This window comes from Dendrobates tinctorius, unplaced genomic scaffold, assembly GCF_039654945.1.
Source record: "Dendrobates tinctorius isolate UK_male_01 unplaced genomic scaffold, ASM3965494v1 ptg000147l, whole genome shotgun sequence".
Taxonomy (NCBI): Eukaryota; Metazoa; Chordata; class Amphibia; order Anura; family Dendrobatidae; genus Dendrobates; species Dendrobates tinctorius.
Genome location: NW_027361814.1, coordinates 13,998,955 through 14,024,197, shown reverse-complemented (window position 1 = coordinate 14,024,197; position 25,243 = coordinate 13,998,955). Strand labels below are relative to the sequence as shown.

General features: G+C 41.9%; 1 protein-coding gene across 2 annotated transcripts in view; it reads left to right on the top strand.

Annotated features, from left to right (window-relative positions):
• LOC141049743 (alpha-2-macroglobulin-like) overlaps nt 1–25,243 on the top strand; it is a 434,279-nt gene that overhangs the window by 386,904 nt on the left and 22,132 nt on the right. For both annotated transcript variants that reach the window (XM_073546469.1, XM_073546468.1), the window contains exons 27-28: nt 939–1,013; nt 21,702–21,864. In XM_073546469.1, the coding sequence (XP_073402570.1) occupies nt 939–1,013; nt 21,702–21,864 (238 nt within the window). The remainder of the gene's footprint in view (nt 1–938; nt 1,014–21,701; nt 21,865–25,243) is intronic.

The following is a 25,243-nucleotide window of genomic DNA, read 5'->3' as shown; positions in this document are numbered from 1 at the left end:
GAGAAATCAGCGTTTTAATTTATAAGCAAATATGGCTGAAGATCTGAAGCCTCTGTCACTCCTGCTCTAATCCCTGCCCAGTGCTGCCTCCTCTTACTTGATTAACAGCTCCTTTGCCCGAAGTCACACAGCGTAGAGGCTGTCAGTCAAGCAGGAAGAGGTGGTGTTGAGCAGGAAATAGATCTGGAGTGACAGAGGCTTCAGATCTAAAGCCTCATTTGCATATCAATTTGAAAGGTGATTTCTAAGTCATGAATTATCGGGCTGGCCATGTAAAGGTTATGCTGGACTTCTCTTTGAAAAAGCTACATGTGCATATGCAGTGAATAGTTTGGGGGTGTGATATCTTGCTGACAGATTCTTTTGTATTTTTGTATATGCATGTATTACATTTGCATTACGTTTTTGCTTTCTAACACAAACTTTTGAACTTTGGTTCAGGTGGCCTACCATAAGAAATTGAGGTTCTAGCCTTCATTTATACAGAACTTTCACTGTTTTTATATTTTCTATATATTTTGATAGTGTAATCAAATTCACTGGAGCTGCAAGGTTCATATTGACCAATGAGTCCTCCCAGCATGCTGACGCCTTTCAGCTTGTGCTGTGTACACTATGATCACTGTCAGCAGTCATCTCATTATAGAGCAATATAAGGTGATAGTAGATGAGGGTCATATCTCATCTTCCTTCCATCCTCCCTGCACAGTTACCTCTGCTCATGAAGTTATAGAGCTGTCAATGAACGGTTTTCTTAAAAAAAAAAAAAAAAAGCTTTTTATGTATGGCTCCTTTGCTGAGGCATGATAACTAGCTATACAATCATGTAAAGAAAAAATAATATAAATCAGACAGATTAAAAGAAAGGTAATATTTTTTGTAATAATTATATTTCCATGAATAAATGAGGTGATAATTCCATAACTTTTGTTTTCCAGGGAGGAGTAGAAGATGAAATTTCACTTTCTGCTTATATAACTATTGCCCTTTTGGAGGCTGGTGTATCTCTGCAGGTAAGGTATAAAGTGTTGACATGTAGGATAATTTCCCTTCTACACAAATATTACTACTATTTTCAGATTACATGTTGTCATGATCCCGCCACTGACACCAGTATGTCACGGACGGGGGGACGCGACGCACTGCCGACACACATGCACAGGGGGCTTATCTTAGTTATCCCACCACTGCCACAATGTGATAAAAAAAAGCAAACTAGTCTTGCCCTAACAATTTATCGCAGGGGGGGTTATTTTGGATGTCCCACCACTGCCAACAATATGTCACGATCCCGCCGCTGACACCGGTATGTCACGGACGGAGGGACGCGACGCACTGCTGACACACGGCTATCACAGGCACGGGGGGGCTTATCTTAGTTATCCCACCGCTGGCACCATGTGATAAAAAAAAACAGCAAGCTAGCCTTGCCCTAACAATTTAACGCAGTGGGGTTATTTTGGTTGTCCCACCACTGCCAACAATATGTCACGAACTGCAGGGATTTATGGGTATCCCACTTTCTCAGTTCCACTTTGGAACTCGAAGCTCTCCGGCATCCCCCTTATCCTCAGGTCTGTCAGGGGACTACACCTAGGATAATTGGTCGCCGGCCGGCTGCTTCAATGTGGACTGGCCACCTGGTACGCTGCAGTGAGGGAATTATGAATGCTCTAGCTGCAGCCACACAATTAGCTTATAAAACCCCTTATGTCACTGTCAGCAGTACCCAAGACCCAGACCTCACTTCGCCGCCACCAGCTCCAGATTTCTCTGATTAATTTATAAACTTAATAGAGGGGTTCGAAGCCAAGCCAAATCAGTAGCGTAATTATCTTAAAGGCACGTAAATTCATTTCTAGAGCATGAAGACAGACTAATAAAGCTATAATTTATTCCAAAAAGACGGCAGTGTTTACAGAGATAAAAGATTTTACAAAGTTGAGACATTAGATATGTACAATGCAAATATAAAATAAACAGGTTTAAAAGCAGTAATCAACAATTACATTTGCTTAGATTGCCTTAGGCTAACTATGTGGGGAGGCAGGGCCAGACATCTCCCTGCATTGGAGATCCTATCAGCACGGAACCTCCAACTAGAAAATGACCTCCCAACTGAGTGAGAGTACTCTATAGTTCTGGGTCATGACATCATAAAAGGGGCTGTCTGGTGATGGTCCTTCCCCCTGCTCTTGGAGTTAGAATCCGACTACCAAACTTATAATAACTATATCTCGCAGAGGGTACTTTGTATAAACACATCTTTTCTGGCCTGTCGAAAGCAATAATTCAAGACGAAACATGCAGTAATTATTGGTTTGAAAGACCAGCTCACCCACGTCTGACCTCACCGCACCTCAGACTCGGATACGGCCCTGCCCTGGCCGCACAGCAGTAATAAAAGAAGAAATGATCCAGCTGAAGTGCTCTGGTGATTTATTGAGTGCTGTTCAGACAACAGAACATTGTTTACGCGTTTCTGGCTAGACGCCCTTAATCATAACAACTAGTGAATGTTGCCAGTTCCACTATATACCCCCCTCTTCAGTAGGGGAAATTAAGTGCAAGTAGGAACATATGTGTCAGCAGATAATGCTGGATTATACAAAAATGAATAAGTGAAAAAACAAAAACCATGAAAATAAAATAAAAAGTGTCTACTGGAACCACATATAATGCTCTTTCAGATTATATACAGTGGGGAAAAAAAGTATTTAGTCAGTCAGCAATAGTGCAAGTTCCACCACTTAAAAAGATGAGAGGCGTCTGTAATTTACATCATAGGTAGACCTCAACTATGGGAGACAAACTGAGAAAAAAAAATCCAGAAAATCACATTGTCTGTTTTTTTTTCATTTTATTTGCATATTATGGTGGAAAATAAGTATTTGGTCAGAAACAAGCAATCAAGATTTCTGGCTCTCACAGACCTGTAACTTCTTCTTTAAGAGTCTCCTCTTTCCTCCACTCATTACCTGTCGTAATGGCACCTGTTTAAACTTGTTATCAGTATAAAAAGACACCTGTGCACACCCTCAAACAGTCTGACTCCAAACTCCACTATAGTGAAGACCAAAGAGCTGTCAAAGGACACCAGAAACAAAATTGTAGCCCTGCACCAGGCTGGGAAGACTGAATCTGCAATAGCCAACCAGCTTGGAGTGAAGAAATCAACTGTGGGAGCAATAATTAGAAAATGGAAGACATACAAGACCACTGATAATCTCCCTCGATCTGGTGCTCCACGCAAAATCCCACCCCGTGGGGTCAGAATGATCACAAGAACGGTGAGCAAAAATCCCAGAACCACACGGGGGGACCTAGTGAATGAACTGCAGAGAGCTGGGACCAATGTAACAAGGCCTACCATAAGTAACACACTACGCCACCATGGACTCAGATCCTGCAGTGCCAGACGTGTCCCACTGCTTAAGCCTGTACATGTCCGGGCCCGTCTGAAGTTTGCTAGAGAGCATTTGGATGATCCAGAGGAGTTTTGGGAGAATGTCCTATGGTCTGATGAAACCAAACTGGAACTGTTTGGTAGAAACACAACTTGTCGTGTTTGGAGGAAAAAGAATACTGAGTTGCATCCATCAAACACCATACCTACTGTAAAGCATGGTGGTGGAAACATCATGCTTTGGGGCTGTTTCTCTGCAAAGGGGCCAGGACGACTGATCCGGGTACATGAAAGAATGAATGGGGCCATGTATCGTGAGATTTTGAGTGCAAACCTCCTTCCATCAGCAAGGGCATTGAAGATGAAACGTGGCTGGGTCTTTCAACATGACAATGATCCAAAGCACACTGCCAGGGCAACGAAGGAGTGGCTTTGTAAGAAGCATTTCAAGGTCCTGGAGTGGCCTAGCCAGTCTCCAGATCTCAACCCTATAGAAAACCTTTGGAGGGAGTTGAAAGTCCGTGTTGCCAAGCGAAAAGCCAAAAACATCACTGCTCTAGAGGAGATCTGCATGGAGGAATGGGCCAACATACCAACAACAGTGTGTGGCAACCTTGTGAAGACTTACAGAAAACGTTTGACCTCTGTCATTGCCAACAAAGGATATATCACAAAGTATTGAGATGAAATTTTGTTTCTGACCAAATACTTATTTTCCACCATAATATGCAAATAAAATGAAAAAAAAACAGACAATGTGATTTTCTGGATTTTTTTTTCTCAGTTTGTCTCCCATAGTTGAGGTCTACCTATGATGTAAATTACAGATGCCTCTCATCTTTTTAAGTGGTGGAATTTGCACTATTGCTGACTGACTAAATACTTTTTTTCCCCACTGTATAACAAAAAACTCAATTGAGATTTGTTCTAAATGAATTTATATACAGTGTGTATATATATATATATATATATATATACAGTCATATGTAAAAGTTTGGGCACCCCTATTAATGTTAACCTTTTTTCTTTATAACAATTTTGGTTTTTCCAACAGCTATTTCAGTTTCATATGTCTAATAACTGATGGACTCAGTTATATTTCTGGATTCAAATGAGGTTTATTGTACTAACAGAAAATGTGCAATATGCATTTAAACAAAATTTGACCGGTGCAAAAGTATGGGCACCCTTATCATTTTCTTGATTTGAACACTCCTAACTACTTTTTACTGACTTCCTGAAGCACTAAATTGGTTTTGTAACCTCATTGAGCTTTGAACTTCATAGCCAGGTGTATCAAATCATGAGAAAAGGTATTTAAAGTGGCCACTTGCAAGTAGTTCTCCTATTTGATTCTCCTATGAAGAGTGGCATCATGGGCTCCTCAAAACAACTCTCAAATGATCTGAAAACAAAGATTATTCAACATAGCTTTTCAGGGGAAGGATACAAAAAGTTGTCTCAGAGATTTAACCTGTCAGTTTCCACTGTGAGGAACATAGTAAGGAAATGGAAGAACACAGGTACAGTTCTTGTTAAGCCCAGAAGTGGCAGGCCAAGAAAAATATCAGAAAGGCAGAGAAGAAGAATGGTGAGAACAGTCAAGGACAATCCACAGACCACCTCCAAAGACCTGCAGCATCATCTTGCTGCAGATGGTGTCACTGTGCATCGGTCAACAATACAGCGCACTTTGCACAAGGAGAAGCTGTATGGGAGAGTGATGCGAAAGAAGCCGTTTGTGCAAGCACGCCACAAACAGAGTCGCCTGAGGTATGCAAAAGCACATTTGGACAAGCCAGTTACATTTTGGAAGAAGGTCCTGTGAACTGATGAAACAAAGATTGAGTTGTTTGGCCATACAAAAAGGCGTTATGCATGCGCTGCAAAAACCAAAATTCTTATAAAGAAAAAAGGTTAACATTAATAGGGGTGCCCAAACTTTTACATATGACTGTATATATATATATATATATATATATATATATATATGATGACAAGTATATTTTATGAGTCATTAAATTCATAATTTTTATAATTTTTATGGTTCATGTTATTAATCATTGTTAATCATTGATAAACAATGATACAAATAAAATATAGAGCAATTATAAGAGGTTTCACAAAAATAATATCAACATGATAAATGATACATAATGGTGGAAAACATACACTTATAGACAATCATTATATATGAAATCGTAAGAACTGGAAGCAAAAGCGAAGACAAAAATGAAAAAGGAGAGAAAAAAAAATAAATTATTTTTTCCAAGTTTTTTCTCCTTTCTCCTTATTTCTTCCTTCTCTTCTAGTCATCTTGGATGAGTATGAACAAAGTCCCATAGTGGTCAATCCCGATATTGAAGACATATTCCTTTCTCAAAAAGTTTTTCCAGATCAATCATTGTGGAAATGTTCAAACCACCGCAGGCAAATGTGAACAAAGTCCTGCAACAATTCGCTCCCAACATTAAAGACAAAATTTCCATAAAAAGTCTTCCAAACCCAATGTGATCACAATGTCAAGTGATCATGGATAGACATAGATAAAATCCTATAGCACTTAATTTAAGGATCATTTCCATGATTAGAAAAAAACAATAATGTTTTCACGTGTATACCTATAAAATGCAAAAATAGTTGGTTATAAGCGAAGTCATATTAGTGAGCACTGCCATGAAATATAGTGCCAAAGTTGATCATAAAGAAAAAAAAATATTTTCTACAGTCACTGCACAACCACACATATTGTCGTAGTGATTGAAACTCTAGCACCTGAATATATCAATACATAATCAAGTTCACCAAAATAAGCTGCACGATAAACCCAGTTAGATGATCACAGAATTTAAATGGATTTATGTTAAAATCAAATAATGACAGTGCAAGGCTTAATATAGACATAATACCAAACAAATTGTTATTGCGATAACTAATAATGCAACATAATATCTCGTCTAAGATTCAGTCCTTGTGGGACTCTGGTGTCCAATTGAAAAATCCACCAAGCCTCCCTATTTCTCAAATCATTTAGATTGAAACCATGTCTAGATTTTTTATGAAGTTTTTCAATTGCATATGCAGAAAAAAATTCAATTGTTTTGTCATGTATTTGAACAAAATGTCTAGAAGCCTGTGATATATTTTTTACCGGGTTGTATTTAACAATATCATGGAGATGCTCCTTAATTCGGGTACAAACTGAACGTTTTGTACTACCAACAGATTGCATTTGGTGCATTCTATAATATAGGTAACCCATCGAGTATTGCAATTCAAGAAGGAATTAATCTGATATTTATTGTTATTAGTTGTATTGGTAAAAAACTTACATTTTTTGGCCACTGTGCACATTTTGCAGTTATGCAAACCGCACTTGTAAAAACCCCTCAATGATAACCAATTACCTTTAGATTGAGAAGATCTGATAGCACTTGGTGAAAGAATATTGGCTAATGTTGTAGCCTTTTTATACACTACTTTGTAGTTATTTTGTAAAATATTATTTAAGATATTATCTTCTCTCAAAATGGAAATATTTTTGTGAAACATACGTTTGATGATATCAAATTGATTACTGTATTTCAAAACAAGTGTAAGTGAATTATTTTGTAATGTATGGTTCTTCTTCCACTCTTTAGATCTTTGTTTTTCTTCTAATCCCAGTGGATTTTTTGAATTTTTTAATTTTTTTTGATTTTTTATTTGTATTTACTATTTTTTTGGCTCTATTGATCATCCAATTTTGATATCCTCTGGCTTGTAAGCGATTTTCAATGCTATTTATTTCTGCGTTATAAGAATCAGAGGTGTTACAATTACGGTTTGCTCTAATAATCTCACCCAATGGAATCGCTTTAATTGTATGTGCTGGATGGTGGCTGGTAGCATGCAAAATAGTGTTACCAGCTATCTGCTTTCTATAAGTTTTAGTAAAAATCCTAGAGAACATTCTCCCCTCCAAAGTCAGGTCCAAAAATTGGGTGACATTATGATTGTGTTGAACTTTAAATTCAAGATTGAAAATGTTGTTATTTAAATAAAAAATGAAGTTCTGTACGGCAGACTCACAGCCCGTCCATATGATTAACATATCATCTATGAATCTACCGTACCAAATTATGTCCTTCAAAAAAGGATTCAATGGATCATAGATATACAATCCCTCCCACCAGCTCATAGTCAAGTTTGCCACAGAGGGCGAATATTTTGCTCCCATTGAAACTCCTGCACTCTGAATGAAATATTTGCCATAGAAATAGTTATTAAGCATAAGAAATTGGACAACATCGACGATGTAATTTATGATGTCCATGGTCATATCAGAATAAGTAATTAAATGGTGTTTAAGTGCAGATAATGCCACAGCCACGGGTATGGATTGATACAAAGACACCACATCTATAGTTAACCATGAATATTGTGGAGACCACCTTATTTGTTTCATATTTTGGATGACAGAAAAAGTGTCTTTAAGGTAACCGGGGACCCTGCGGACAAAAGGTTGTAATATTCTGTCTAGCCATTCCCCTAATTGTTCACTAATGGAACCAATCCCTGATATGATTGGACGCATGGGAGGAGGTAAAATTCCTTTATGTGTTTTGGGTAATGCGTGCATAATGGGGGTAATGGCCTCTGTTTGCTTGAGAAATCTCGCTTCTCTATTATCAAAACAACCCAAAGAAAAACCTTCATCTATGAGTTTGTCAAAATGTATTTTTAACTTATTTGTTGGGTCCGATGGGAGTGGTGAATACATACTAGTGTCACTCAACATATTCATAATCCATTGGATATAATCCACGGTGTTCATCACAACCACCGAACCCCCCTTGTCTGAACATTTAATAGTTATGTCCAAATTATCTTTTAGTTGTTTTAATGCAGTTCTTGCCTCAACAGACAAATTATTATTTGGTACAATTTTTTGACATTCATTATTACGAAGTGATAAATTTCTAAGATCCCGCTCCATAGTGGTTTGAAATTTATCCATAGCAGGACAACGGTCCTGCGCTGGATAAAATCTTTTGTTCTTGACCTTGGGATAATTTTTTTAATGATATTACTGATTTCTGCACTTGATTCTCTTGCTAGATCTTTGAGACAAGAGAGAGCAACCTGATCCTTAAAATTAAATGACTCAAACGAATTATCAAGGTCTATATTTGTAGCACCATCTGCACTGACACCCATATTAGCCTCATTATAAAAATGCTTTCTCAAAACCAAATCTCTTACAAACTTATTAATATCACAAATTGTTGCAAATAAATCAAAATTACAAGTGGGAGCAAAGTTCAATCCCAAAGAAAGAACCTTATTTTGTTCGTCAATAAGATGAAAATTAGACAAATTAATAATGTCATACTTCCTTATATCTTGCGGCGCCGTAAGTTGTGCTTGTGGAAAATTCCTGGATCGATGTTTCCTCCCTCCTCTTCTTCTGTTTTTCTTTTTGGAAAAGTTTTTTTCCTGAAATAATAGTTTTTTGAGCTCGAAGGATGGGCTTGCTGATGGTTTCCTTGATCCAATTCTGAGTCATCGTTTTGACTTACTGATGTATCATGCTCAGTTGAGCTGAATGAGACTCGAGTAGGTTGCAATTTATTCCAATTTCTATTTCTGTTTTTATTGGTGCGTGGAGTTCTCAATATCGATCTTTGAGGAATCTCCCAGCGACCCCATTCATATACTTGGTTATTGATGTAATCATACGAATCCCTGTTAAATTTCCTCTTCTTTATGTCCATAATTTTGTTTTCTGCTTTGTCAACGGATTTTTTAATATTTGTTTCCAGTTCATCAATTTGTATCTGTGTTGCATCCTTTATATAATCTTGTTTTAGTGTGTCCAAATCTTCTTGGATTTTTTTAAGCTCTTCTTCTTCATGTTTAATAATTAAACTGATTAATTTAAAGGAGCAATCCGACAATATTGAGTTCCATTGTGTCACAAAGTCCTCTGAGTAAACATGATTGGGGACTTTTTTAAGTCTTAGACCTCTTGGAATAATCATTTTGTCAGAATAATTCTTTATTGATGTTAAATTCCACAAAAGGCGATTTTCTTTTTCTGCTGACTTAGTAATCTTGGTTATTGCACTTTCATTATTAGGATTATTAGGGTTATCATTCAGTTTAGTGAATAGTTCCCTAGCTCGCTCACTTCTCTGCTGGCGATAATCCATTATGGGGTTTAAATTGTTACCTTAAGAAAGTGCTTGCTTCGTTGGAACCAAGAGGAGAATCTCTCCACAATGTTGTTCGAATGCATTAAAAGATGTTCTGGTCAGCTTGGGAGCACGGAAGGCAATGTGGAAATTGGTTTGAAAGACCAGCTCACCCACGTCTGACCTCACCGCACCTCAGACTCGGATCCGGCCCTGCCCTGGCCGCACAGCAGTAATAAAAGAAGAAATGATCCAGCTGAAGTGCTCTGGTGATTTATTGAGTGCTGTTCAGACAACAGAACATTGTTTACGCGCTTCTGGCTAGACGCCCTTAATCATAACAACTAGTGAATGTTGCCAGTTCCACTATATAAAAAGTGTCTACTGGAACCACATATAATGCTCTTTCAGATTATATATAACAAAAAACTCAATTGAGATTTGTTCTAAATGAATATATATATATATATATATGATGACAAGTATATTTTATGAGTCATTAAATTCATAATTTTTATAATTTTTATGGTTCATGTTATTAATCATTGTTAATCATTGATAAACAATGATACAAATAAAATATAGAGCAATTATATTTTATTTTCATGGTTTTTGTTTTTTCACTTATTCATTTTTGTATAATCCAGCATTATCTGCTGACACATATGTTCCCACTTGCACTTAATTTCCCCTACTGAAGAGGGGGGTATATAGTGGAACTGGCAACATTCACTAATCACTAGTTGTTATGATTAACCCCTTTCTGACATCCGACGTACTATCCCATCCATGGGACCTGGGCCCCTATGCCCATGGACGGGATAGTACGTCTACCGCGATCAGCGGCGCCCACGAGGTGAGCGCCGCTGATCGCGGCCGGGTGTCAGCTGATTATCACAGCTGACACCCGGCACAATGTGTCAGGGGCGGTCACGGACCGCCCCCGACACGTTAACCCCTTGCACACCGCGATCAAACACGATCGCGGTGTACCGGGGGTTAAAGGGAAGCATCGGCAAGGAGGGGGCTCCCTCCGTGCTTCCCTGAGCCCCCCACGGCAGCGCAATGTGCAGCGCTGCTGCGGGGGGCTCCTTTCCTGCAGGCCCCCAAATCCAAGATGGCAACGGGGGCCTTCGGGGGCCTGCAGGAAGCTGGCTTCCTCAGTGCCTGCAAAGCGCAGGCATGAGGAAGTCTGCTTCAATGCCTGTGACAGATCGCTGATCTGTCACAGGACAGTGATGTCCCACCTGGGACTATTTAATAAAGTTAAAAAAAAATAAAAAAAAGTGTTAAAATAAATTTAAAAAAATCGCCAAATAAATTAGAAAAAAAAAAAAATATTCCCCAAATAAATCCTTTTTTTGGAAATAAAAAAAAACCAAAACAATAAAAGTACACATATTAGGTATCGCCGCGTCCATAACGACCTGCCCTATAAAACTATCCCATTAGTTAACCCCTTTAGTGAACCCCTTAAAAAATAAAAATAAAAAACGAAGCAAAAAATAATGATTTATTATCATACCGCCAAACAAAAAGTGTAATAACGCGCGATCAAAAAGACACATATAAATATCCATAGTACCGCTGAAAATGTCATCTTGTCCCGCAAAAAACGAGCTGCAACACAGCATCATCAGCGAAAAAATAAAAAAGTTATAGCTCGCAGAATAAAGCGATGCAAAAATAATTATTTTTTAAATAAAATAGTTTTCATTGCATAAAACCGACAAAACATAAAAAAAGACCTAAATGAGGTATCGCTGTAACCGTACTGACCCGAAGAATAAAAGTGCTTTATCAATTTTACCGCACGCGGAACGGTGTAAACGCACCCCCCCAAAAGTAATTCATGAAACACTGGCTTTTGTTCATTCTGCATCCCAAAAATAGGAATAAAAAGCGATCAAAAAATGTCACGTGCCCGAAAATGGTAACAATAAAAACGTCAACTCGTCCCGCAAAAAATAAGACCTCACATGACTTGGTGGGTCAAAATACGGAAAAATTATAGCTCTCAATATGTGGTGATGCAAAAACTATTTTTACGAAAAAAAGCGTCTTTTAGCGTGCGACAGCTGCCAAATATAAAAACCGCCATAAATAGTAAATCAAACCCCCCGTTATCACCCCCTTAGTTAGGGAAAAATAATAAAATAAAAAAAATGTATTTATTACCATTTTTCGGTTAGGGCTAGGGTTAGGGTTAGGGCTAGGGTTAGGACTAGGGTTAGGGTTAGGGCTGAGATTAGGGTTAGGGGTATGTTGGGGTTAGGATTGGAGTTAGAATTGGGGGTTTCCACTGTTTGGGCACATCAGGGGCTCTCCAAATGCAACATGGCATCTGATCTCAATTCCAGCCAATTCTGAGTTGAAAAAGTCAAATGGTGCTCCTTCCCTTCCAAGCTCTGCCATGCGCCCAAACAGTGTTTTACCCCCCACATGTAGGGTATCAGCCTACTCAGGTCAAATTGAAAAACAATTTTTGGGGTCCAATTTCTCCTGTTACCCTTAGGAAAATAAAAAATTGGGGGCAACAATATCATTTTTGTGGAAAAAAATGATTTTGTTATTTTCACGTCCGAGCGTTATAAACTTCTGTGAAGCACTTGGGGGTTCAAAGTGCTCACCACACATCTAGATAAGTTCCGTGGGGGGTCTAGTGTCCAAAATGGGTCACTTGTGGGGAGTTTCATGCACATGACACCCGCAGACCATTCCATCAAAGTCTGCATTCCAAAACGTCACTACTTCCCTTCCGAGCCCTGACGTGTGTCCATACAGTAGTTTTCTCCCACATATGGGGTGTCAGCGTACTCAGGACAAATTGGACAACAACTTTTGGGGTTCAATTTCTCCTGTTACCCTTGGGAAAATGAAAAAATTGGGGACTAATTGATCATGTTTGTGGAAAAAAAATAAGATTTTTTTATTTTCATGCCCGGGCATTATAAAATTCTGTGAAGCCCTTGGGGGTTCAAAGTGCTCACCATACATCTAGATAAGTTCCTTAGGGGGTCTCGTTTCCAAAATGGGGTCATTTGTGGGGGGTTTCCACTGTTTAGGTACATTAGGGGCTCTCCAAAGGCAACATGACACCCGCAGACCATTCCATCAAAGTCTGCATTCCAGAACGTCACTACTTCCCTTCCGAGCCCCGACGTGTGCCCATACAGTAGTTTTCTCCCACATATGGGGTGTCAGCGTACTCAGGACAAATTGGACAACAACTTTTGGGGTCCAATTTCTCCTGGTACCCTAGGGAAAATAAAAAAATGGTGACTAAAAGATCATGTTTGTGGAAAAAATACGAATTTTTTATTTTCACGCCCGGGCGTTATAAACTTCTGTGAAGCACTGGGGGGTTCAAAGTGCTCACCACACATCTAGATAAGTTCCTTTGGGGGTCTAGTTTACAAAATGGTGTCATTTGTGGGGGGGTTTCCACTGTTTGGGTACATCAGGGGTTTTCCAATCGCGACATGGTGTCCGATCTCAATTCCAGCCAAAAACGTCAAATGGCGCTGCTTCCCTTCCGAGCTCTGCTATGCGCCCAAATAGTGGTTTACCCCCACATGTGGGGTATCAGCGTACTCAGGACAAATTGCACAATAACTTTTAGGGTCCTGTTACCCTTGGGAAAATAAAAATTGGGGTGAAAAGATCATTTTTGTGGAAAAAATATGATTTTTTAATTGTACCGCTCGCTATACGTTATAAATAATAATAATAATCTTTATTTTTATATAGCGCTAACATATTCCGCAGCGCTTTACAGTTTGCACACATGATCATCACTGTCCCTGATGGGGCTCACAATCTAGATTCCCTATCAGTATGTCTTTAGAATGTGGGAGGAAACCAGAGTACACGGAGGAAACCCACGCAAACACGGGGAGAACATACAAACTCCTTGCAGATGTTGTCCTTGGTGGGATTCGAACCCAGGACTCCAGCACTGAAAGGCTGCAGTGCTATCCACTGAGCCACCGTGCCGCCCGTTATAAACTTCTGTAAAGCCCTTGTGGGTTCAAAGTTCTCACCACATACCTAGATAAGTTCCTTGGGGGGTCTAGTTTCCAAAATGGGGTCACTTGTAGGGGGTTTCCACTGTTTAGGTACATCAGGGACTCTCCAAACGTGACATGCGTCCGATCTGAATTCCAGCCAATTTTGCATTGAAAAAGTCAAACGGCGCTCCTTCCATTCTGAGCTCTGCCATGCGCCGAAACAGTGGTTCCCCCCACATATCAGGTATCAGCGTACTCAGGACAAATTGCACAATAACTTTTATGGTCCAATTTCTCCTGTTACCCTTGGCAAAATAAAAAAAATTGAACCTGAAGTATTTTTTTTGTGAAAAAAAGTTAGATGTTCATTTTTTTTTTAAATATTCAAAAAAATTCCTGTGACGCACCTAAAGGGTTAATAAACTTCTTGAATGTGGTTTTGAGCACCTTAAGGGGTGCAGTTTTTAGAATGGTGTCACTTTTGGGTATTTTCTATCATATAGACCCCTCGAAGTGGCTTCAAATGTGATGTGGTCCTAAAAATAAAATGGTGTTGTAAAAATGAGAAATCGCTGGTCAACTTTTAACCCTTATAACTTCCTAACAAAAAAAATTTTGGTTCCAAAATTGTGCTGATGTAAAGTAAACATGTGGAAAATGTTAGTTATCAAGTTTTTTGTGTGCCGTATCTCTGTGATTTAAGGGCATAAAAATTCAAAGTTGGAAAATTGCGAAATTTTCAAAATTTTTGCCAAATTTCTGTTTTTCTCACAAATAAACGCAAGTTATTTGAATGAAATTTTACCACTAACATGAAGTACAATATGTCACGAGAAAACAATGTCAGAATCACCGGGATCCATGGAAGCGTTCCAGAGTTATGACCTCATAAAGGTACAGTGGTCAGAATTGTAAAAATTGGCCTGGTCATGAACGTGCAAACCACCCTTGGGAGTAAAGGGGTTAATGTACCTCTACACCCCTCTCTAGAAACCTCAAACGGTCACTCTATAGTTCCCGCATATACATAAAAAAACTATTAAATAACAGACGCTTGATAGATACTTGGAGAACAATACATCCTTCCACAAAAGATTATTCTTTTTTCTCCTCAGTTCATAACAAATATTCAAGAATTGATTACCTGGTCCTCCCACATCATCTATTTAATACCATACAAAAAATGGTCAGAATTGTAAAAATTGGCCTAGTCATGAACGTGCAAACCACCCTTGGGGGTGAAGGGGTTAAGGGCGTCTAGCCAGAAACGCGTAAACAATGTTCTGTTGTCTGAACAGCACTCAATAAATCACCAGAGCACTTCAGCTGGATCATTTCTTCTTTTATTAATGCAGTAATTATGTCACACTGTTTAAGAGAAATCCATTTCTCGGATTCTGTCAGCGCTGGAAACGTGAAAAACATGGGCTAGGACGCTGGGTCGACACATATTGCAGAAATGTAATTTTTGTGGTTTTACCATAAATGTGCCGCGTTTTATGACCAAATGATTAGATCCCCATTACTGTCAATGAGAAGCTGCACATGTTTCAGAGACAAAGGGACCCCCAGCCATGAGGCAGGAAGGAGCTCACACTGGTAATTCAGGTTAGACTGGTTTTGTGTGTGAGCTGAGGAGGGGGGAGGAACAGGAGGGTGAGTGGCTGCAGGGACAGAATACAAAGCTGCAGCTGTGACAGGCCAAAGTCTCATCTGTAGGGTAGAGAATGGAAGATTCTGGAATGTTCCGGAGAAGTCATATCCTACATTATCATTACACATGAGTCTATCGAAAGGGGTTAAAACCATAACTGGTTAATGGTCTAAGTGTGGTCCAAGGAGATGTGTACAGGAGACAAAAACCTTTAAGAGGATATTGGAAGCCAGAGTTTATACTATACAGTCAGCACATGGTTTACGAGTACTTTGGACACCGTAGGGAAAAGATGTCCAGTTCAGGCTTTTGATCATGGTTGAAGGAAACTTGCACCCTTTTCACCAGCTCTGCAACATTAATCATCAATATATCAGCATAAAAAAAACTGAAGTAGAATTATGGATGAACAAGCAATGGCCACACTTGCCCTAAATAGAGAGCCAATAGGGGAGAAAAAGACCATGAGGGCTCATACTCACTTGAGAGAGATTCGCACAATTCTCGTGCGAGTCTCTCGCATGAAAACCTGGCACTGCCACTGGCACTGGGACCGGAGCGTGCAGCTGCATAAAAATACATGTAGCTGCACGCTCTGGTCCCAGTGCAGGCGACAGTGCCATGTTTTCATGTGAGAGACTCACACGAGAATCGTGCAAGTTTCTCGCAAGTGAATATGAGCCCTGAGGGCAATCTTGCCTTGTATCTCCCCTCCCGCATACCAGAGACTTAGGCCTCAGTTTGCACTCATTATAATTAGAGTTGAGCGATACCGTCCGATACTTCAAAGTATCGTATCGGATGGTATCGGCCGATCTTTAAAAAAAGTATCGGTATCGCCGATTCCGATACCGGAAGTCCCATTCAAGTCTATGGGACTTCCGGTATCGGAATAAGAAAAACCCTTTCCTGCCCTTGTACAGCCTCTCTGGGGTCTGTACGGGCCTTTCGGGGGGCTGTGCCGGCCTGCCAGGGGGTCTGTGCAGGCTCCGGTGGTCTGTGCCGGCCTGCCGGTGGTCTGTGCAGGCTCCGGGGGGCTGTGCCGGCCTGCCGGGGGGCTGTGCCGGCCTGCCGGGGGGCTGTGCCGGCCTGCCGGTGGTCTGTGCAGGCTCCGGGGGTCTGTGCAGGCATCGTCCGATGGGACTACAAGTCCCATCGGGCGATGCCTGCTACCATGACAGTGATTGACACATTAGCCAATGATGGGACAGTAGTAGTCCCATCATCCGGCTAATGTGTTAAATGTAAAAAAAAAAAAAAAAAAAAAAAAAATTACATGCTACATACATACAACATGCATACTACATACATGCTACATTCATACTACATACTACATACATGCTACATTCATACTACATAAATACTACATGCAACATACATACTACATATATACTACATGCATGCTACATACATACTGCATGCTACATACATACCACATATATACTACATACATACTACATGCATGCTACATGCATGCTACATGCTACATACATAACACATATATACTACATGCATGCTACATACATACTACATGCTACATACTACATATATACTACATGCATGCTACATGCTACATACTACATGCATGCTACATACATACTACATGCTACATACTACATATATACTACATGCATGCTACATACATACTACATGCTACATACATACTACATATATACTACATGCATGCTACATACTACATGCTACATACATACTACATATATACTACATGCATGCTACATACTACATGCTACATACATACTACATATATACTACATACATACTACATATATACTACATACATACTACATACATACTACATACATACTACATACATACTACATGCATGCTACATACATACTACATGCATGCTACATACATACTACATACATACTACATGCATACCACATATATACTACATACATACAATACATTCATACAATACATACATAGACATACAGTACATATAACATAGAGTAACATACTTACCAATACTTGTCACATTGTTCCCCGAAGCCATTGTCTATTCCGGGATAAATATTAACATAACAAACCACAAAAATACTCACCCACGATCCGAAGCAGTCCACGAGTGTGTCCCACGACGATCTTGGGTAGAGAACTGCAGCATCAGATGATGCTGCCGTTCTCTACGGGCTGCAGGAATCCAATGACGGAAGGTAGGTATCCTTCCGCACTGTATTCCTCCGCCACTTAAAAAAAAAAAGTCCCTAGTCTCACTTTATGCCATTGCTGTGTGGGAATTTCCCACACAGCAATGGCATAAAGTGAGACTAGGGACTTTTTTTTTTTTTAAGTGGCGGAGGAATACAGTGCGGAAGGATACCTACCTTCCGTCATTGGATTCCTGCAGCCCGTAGAGAACGGCAGCATCATCTGATGCTGCAGTTCTCTACCCAAGATCGTCGTGGGACACACTCGTGGACTGCTTCGGATCGTGGGTGAGTATTTTTGTGGTTTGTTATGTTAATATTTATCCCGGAATAGACAATGGCTTCGGGGAACAATGTGACAAGTATTGGTAAGTATGTTACTCTATGTTATATGTACTGTATGTCTATGTATGTATTGTATGAATGTATTGTATGTATGTAGTATATATGTGGTATGTATGTAGCATGTGGTATGTATGTAGCATGCATGTAGTATGTATGTAGCATGCATGTAGTATGTATGTAGCATGCATGTAGTATGTATGTAGCATGCAGTATGTATGTAGTATGTATGTAGTATATATGTAGTATGTATGTAGCATGCATGTAGTATGTATGTAGTATGTATGTAGCATGCAGTATGTATGTAGCATGTATGTAGTATGTATGTAGTATATATGTAGTATGTATGTAGCATGCAGTATGTATGTAGCATGTATGTAGTATGTATGTAGTATATATGTAGTATGTATGTAGCATGCATGTAGTATGTATGTAGTATGTATGTAGCATGCAGTATGTATGTAGCATGTATGTAGTATATATGTAGTATGTATGTAGCATGCATGTAGTATGTATGTAGTATGTATGTAGCATGCAGTATGTATGTAGCATGTATGTAGTATATATGTAGTATGTATGTAGCATGCATGTAGTATGTATGTAGCATGCAGTATGTATGTAGTATGTATGTAGTATATATGTAGTATGTATGTAGCATGCATGTAGTATGTATGTAGTATGTATGTAGCATGCAGTATGTATGTAGCATGTATGTAGTATATATGTAGTATGTATGTAGCATGCATGTAGTATGTATGTAGCATGCAGTATGTATGTAGCATGTATGTAGTATATATGTAGTATGTATGTAGCATGCATGTAGTATGTATGTAGTATGTATGTAGCATGCAGTATGTATGTAGCATGTATGTAGTATATATGTAGTATGTATGTAGCATGTAGTATGTATGTAGTATGTATGTAGTATATATGTAGTATGTATGTAGCATGCATGTAGTATGTATGTAGTATGTATGTAGCATGCAGTATGTATGTAGCATGTATGTAGCATGCATGTAGTATGTATGTAGCATGCATGTAGTATGTATGTAGCATGCATGTAGTATGTATGTAGCATGCATGTAGTATGTATGTAGTATTTTTTTTTTTTTTTTTTTAACATTTAACACATTAGCCGGATGATGGGACTACTACTGTCCCATCATTGGCTAATGTGTCAATCACTGTCATGGTAGCAGGCATCGCCCGATGGGACTTGTAGTCCCATCGGACGATGCTTGCACAGACCCCCGGACATCAGCACAGCCCCCCGGCAGGCCGGCACAGCCCCCCGGCAGGCCGGTACAGACCCCCACAGGGTGCACAGACCACCGGCAGGCCGGCACAGCCCCCCGGCAGGCCGGTACATACCCCGGGCAGTCCACACAGCCCCCCGGCAGGCCGGCACAGCCCCCCGGCAGGCCGGCAGAGACCCCCGGAAGGCCCGAAATGACGGCGCATCATGATGCGCACACACCGCGCATCATGATGACGTCAGGCCGTCAATCAACTGAACTTCCGATTCCGATGCCGAATTCCGATATTGAAAAAATATCGGAAGTCGGTATCGGAATTCCGATACAGCAAGTATCGGCCGATACCCGATACTTGCGGTATCGGAATGCTCAACACTAATTATAATCCATCCCAAGTTGTGGACCATAAGAAATTTCTGAAGGCCACACATTTAAGTCCCATGCTCTATAGGTACCTGCACGTATACATCACATACTAATTGTTTGCTATGACAATGTGAAGGGTGCATTTTACTGCACGGAACACCAACGGCATAACTTCCAATAATATTTAGTTAGCTAGCAATGGCGGATCTTAATAGGGGCGGATGGGGCGGTCGCCCCGGGCCCAAGGTTTTATGGGGGCCCAGGGGCAGGGGCGGGCTGGGCCGGGTGGCAGAGAGGCAAATGCCCCCCGGACCGCTCCCCCAGCACCTGTACAGGGCCGGCCGTGCCCTGTGCTGTGACGCCGCCGGCAGCAGACAGCCGCCCGCGTCACATTCTATGAGGGGCCGGGAGCTGTGCACGGCCGTCACCTTGACGGCTGCTCAGCTCCGGCTCCCTCCGGCTGTACTTCCGGGTCAGATGTCGGGCGTGCGCGATGACGTCATCGTGCACGCGCCGACATGTCCCGGAGGATGCTGAAAGCAGAGGCGCTGCTGGGGAGAGAGCCGGCTGTGAGGTAAGTATGGGGAACTGTTTTTATTTTTTTTTATTTATAAAATGAATTAAATGGGGGAGGGGGTGAGTGGGGGCTGTACACAATGAAGGGGGGTGACTGGGGCTGTACATGATGAAGGGGGGTGACTGGGGCCTGTATATGATGAAGGGGGGGTGACTGGGGGCTGTACACAATGAAGGGGGGTGACTGGGGCCTGTATATGATGAAGGGGGGTGACTGGGGCCTGTATATGATGAAGGGGGGTGACTGGGGCTGTACATGATGAAGGGGGGTGACTGGGGCCTGTATATGATGACGGGGGGTGACTGGGGGCTGTATATGATGAAGGGGGGTGACTGGGGGCTGTATATGATGAAGGGGGTGAGTGGGGTCTTCACATGATGAAGGGGGTGAGTGGGGCTACACAGGATGAAGGGGGTGAGTCGGGGCTACACATGATGAAGGGGGTTGAGTGGGGCTAGACATGATGAAGGGGGTGAGTGGGGTTGTACAGGATGAAGGGGGTGTGTGGGGGCGTACAGGATGAAGGGGGTGAGTGGGGGCTTCACATGATGAAGGGGGTGAGTGGGGTCTTCACATGATGAAGGGGGTGAGTGGGGTCTTCACATGATGAAGGGGGTGAGTGGGGTTGTACAGGATGAAGGGGGTGAGTGAGGGCTTCACATGATGAAGGGGGTGAGTGGGGGCTTCACATGATGAAGGGGGTGAGTGGGACTGCACATGATGAAGGGGGGGTGAGTGGGGCTGAACATGATGAAGTGGGGGATAAGTGGGGCTGCACATGATGAATTAAGGGGTAAGTGGGACTGCACATGATGAATTAAGGGGTAAGTGGGACTGCACATGATGAATTGGGGGTAAGGGGAACTGCACATGATGAATTAAGGGGTAAGTGGGACTGAACATGATGAATTGGGGGTAAGAGGGACTGCACATGATGAATTGGGGGTAAGGGGACTGCACATGATGAAGTGGGGGTAAGGGGCACTGCACATGAAGTGGGGGTAAGGGGGACTGCACATGATGTGGGGGTAAAATTAACTGCACATGATGATGGGGGAGTTGGGCTGCACATGAAGTTGGGGGGAAGGGGACTGCACATGATGAAATGGAAGGGGGGATAAGGGGCTGCAAATGATGAAGCGGCACTGCAGATGAAGTGAGTGGGTGATAGGGGACTGCAATGGATGAAGTAAGGGGACTTCAAATTATAGTGGGGACATTAAAGTGGATCCCCTATGGCCAGGATCACGTTGGGCGATTTTGTGCGTATTGGCCGTAGGCCTACAGCTTATGTGCAACGTCTTTTTAGGCCATGTCCACACGTGGTGGAATGGTGGCGGGTTTTCCGTATGGACCCGCAGCAAACCAAGTGCTGCGGTCCGTACGGCTGTCAATTCAGGCACGGTGAACCCAACGCTCAGGTGGGAAGGGGGGTACAGGGGCCCAGGTTTTATGAACAGCCCCGGGCCCATAGTCCACTTAATCCGCCACTGTTAGCTAGGGTAATCCTGAATTATGAGAAACAATCCTGGCAAATTCGGCCATGTCCCAGGCACAAAAGGGGTTGCATTTAAGCAAATTGTGTAGTCCATGAAGCATCATGTCAAACCACATGTGAAAACATTTTGCAACTATTTTACAAAGCTATGGTTTCAATTGTAATTATGGTAGAACTGTATCACAGCTTGACAGTTCTTATCTGATGTGTCATACTCCATAAATAAAACATTTTCCCCCCCTCAGGATCCGTTACTAAGAAATGCTCTATCTTGTCTGAGGAAATTCTCAGTGGATGTCAGCAACGTGTACACCCAGTCTCTGCTGGCCTACACCTTCTCATTGTCTGGAGAGACTGAACTCAGAGAATCTTTGATGGACAAATTGGAGAAAAAAGCTGTGCGGGGAGGTGAGCAAATATTAAGAGAACTTGTCAGCTAAAGAAATGCTTTTTACCATACATGTGGTTACTTCTTGGTGAAGAAGTACTTTTAACTTTGAAACGCATCAAATAAACTACTATTCTGCTATCAAATCCTACCTGGATTTACGTCTCAATCTTTTCAGCAGCGCAAAATTTTTCCAAAGAAATCCTGCATTTTTACCTGTAGACACAGTGGTAATCTGGAGGAAATAGAGTTTTAAACATGTGTGGCTGTCCAACCAGAATAGCGGCTTCAGGAAAATAACATTTTATCCGCCCTGCAGTCACTCACTTCGTGTCATTGGGGCTGTGCTAAGGGCTGTAAACAGTTACCACTCTCTACATAGTGACTGAGCTGTTACCACTCTCACTGCATTTTTGTGTCCTCTGTAACTCGGGTACCGAACTGGGGAAAACACACTGTAGCTGCTGACAAAATATTTTTCAATAATGATGAATGGTCAGTGACTTACATGTTGGCCCGTCAGTGATTTGTTATAGAAAAAAAATACAATTGTGCAAAGTTAATCTGATTCTACTGAAGGAGATAAGTTGTATTTTGGAGGCACCACTAGAGTTGAGCGACTTTTGGTTTTTTAGGGTCGAGTTTCGTTTCGTGAAACCCGACTTTTCCAAAAGTCGGGTCGAGCAAGATCGTCCGATTATAGGGAAAAGTCGGGGTCGTCCCGAAACACGAAACCCAATGTAAGTCAATGGGGAATAAAAGTCGGCAGTGAGAGGAGGACAGGAAACACACCTACAGTGCTCATTTGAATGCCAAAAGCATCAATTCTTCTTACTTAAGCTTGTCAACCTTAATTAACTTCATAATACAAGTTACACACTGAAAAATGGGGGTTATTTGGCTAAAGTTGTGGGGGGGAGGGCTGGCTGCAGGTTTTCATGTGCCCTGGGCGAAAGAGCGCCCCTTTAACACATACCACAACTCATCATGCTCCGATACGGCAGAGAAATAGCGGTATAGTACAATGAAAAATACTTCACTTTTTACATCTCATGACAAGGCCCATCTATTTCTCCATACAGAATCATTGGTCCCATATAATGTTTGAAACAGTATATGATGAGCTCCACATAATGCTACAGTATATGTTGGTCCCCATGGATGAAGCTCCACTGTCTTATGGGCCCAAATAATGCTCCAAACATAATGGGCCCCATTTCTAATGCTCTAGTGTATAATGGGCCCTGTAAATGCTGCTCCAGTGTCTGATGTCCACCTTTGGAATGTTCCAGTGTATGGTGGGCCCCATCTATCATTCTCCAGAGTATAGTGCTCCCCAAAAATTGCTGTCCCAACATTGAAAACAATGAAATAAGTCTCCTCGCTAGGGAATCCCTGTACTAGTCTGGACTCCTCGTCGTCCCCATCTTTCATCTCACTGCACAGTATTTCAACCTTGCAAGTGCTGTGATCCTGAGCAAGCAGGGGGGGCACACTCGTTGGCGACGGCACTGGCACAGGGCCTCTGATAGTACGGTGGTGTGTCTGATGGCGGGTGGGCCGAACCTGCACTTTCATCTGCAGCTTCCTCTTTGTCACCGTGTAAGATGGAACTGTATATGGGAAGGGTAACCTGAGTTTCATCAGGGTCAGATTCAGGCCGTGTAGCGTGCGAGGGGAATGTAGTGGTCTGGGTCAATGTACCAGCAGATTCATCGAGCAGTGGCTGGGCATCAGTGCACTTGTGTCGCCCCCAGGAGTACGGTCGCCACAGTGGCATTACCTTCTTCCTAGGGAGTGTGATGTCATGCTTGGGAGCAACGAACGATCTCTCTAGCAGGTTAACTGTTTGGGCGGCGTTATTCCCACGAGTCATGACCCTCCAAACAGCATTCATGAAGGCAAAGTGTTTGTTTTACGTGGGCATTATGGTTGCAAAGCTGAACCTTAAAGGAATGTCCAGAAGGGCACCACCAGGAGTGGAGCCTACGGTTAAATTCGACTCCACCTGGGAAACCTCAACCATGCCAGCTACAGAACAGATGCACACATTGCAAGCTTAATTCCGTTAACGAACGAGACTCCGTCATGCCCCGCGGTCCGAGTCCGGCTTACTAGAGGGACACGTGAGGCTCTGGAACATGAGATTGGCCAATAACTGGTGTGTCATGCCCTTACATGTCCGTGGCTGCATGTGCGCTACACTGAAAAGGCCAGCGTTTGTCGCTTACAGGTGCAGATAACCCGCTGAACAACGTTAGTGATGGGGATCACTGATTACAATTATTACCCGCGAACAATGATTTCCCAGTAAGTGCAGGTCAACTGCAGTTCCGGAATTAGGCCTAACCGTCATTCCTGAAAAAATGAAAAACTTACGTGTGCAAACCACAGGTGCTGTAGCTTGCTTAACAGCTCGCCAGCCGTTCTCACGCCCAGTATGGATTACACGTGATTGCACAAAGGTTAGAAAGGGTACCGTATCCCCGGATAACATGTATGGATAGCGTACACATTCAAAATATATGTCTCAGGAGGCAGGCTCAGACGGTGTTAGGCCCAGTATGGATTGCACGTGATTGCACAAAGGTTAGAAAGGGTACCGTATCCCCAGATAACATGTATGGATAGCGTACACATTCAAAATATATGTCTCAGGAGGCAGGCTCAGACAGTGTTAGGCCCAGTATGGATTGCACGTGATTGCACAAAGGTTAGAAAGGGTACCGTATCCCCGGATAACATGTATGGATAGCGTACACATTCAAAATATGTGTCTCAGGAGGCAGGCTCAGACGGTGTTAGGCCCAGTATGGATTGCACGTGATTGCACAAAGGTTAGAAAGAGTACCGTATCCCCAGATAACATGTATGGATAGCGTACACATTCAAAATATATGTCTCAGGAGGCAGGCTCAGATGGTGTTAGGCCCAGTATGGATTGCACGTGATTGCACAAAGGTTAGAAAGGGTACCGTATCCCCGGATAACATGTATGGATAGCGTACACATTCAAAATATATGTCTCAGGAGGCAGGCTCAGACAGTGTTAGGCCCAGTATGGATTGCACGTGATTGCACAAAGGTTAGAAAGGGTACCGTATCCCCGGATAACATGTATGGATAGCGTACACATTCAAAATATATGTTTCAGGAGGCAGGCTCAGACGGTGTTAGGCCCAGTATGGATTGCACGTGATTGCACAAAGGTTAGAAAGGGTACCGTATCCCCGGATAACATGTATGGATAGCGTACACATTCAAAATATATGTCTCAAGAGGCAGGCTCAGACGGTTTTAGGCCCAGTATGGATTGCACGTGATTGCACAAAGGTTAGAAAGGGTACCGTATCCCCAGATAACATGTATGGATAGCGTATACATTCAAAATATATGTCT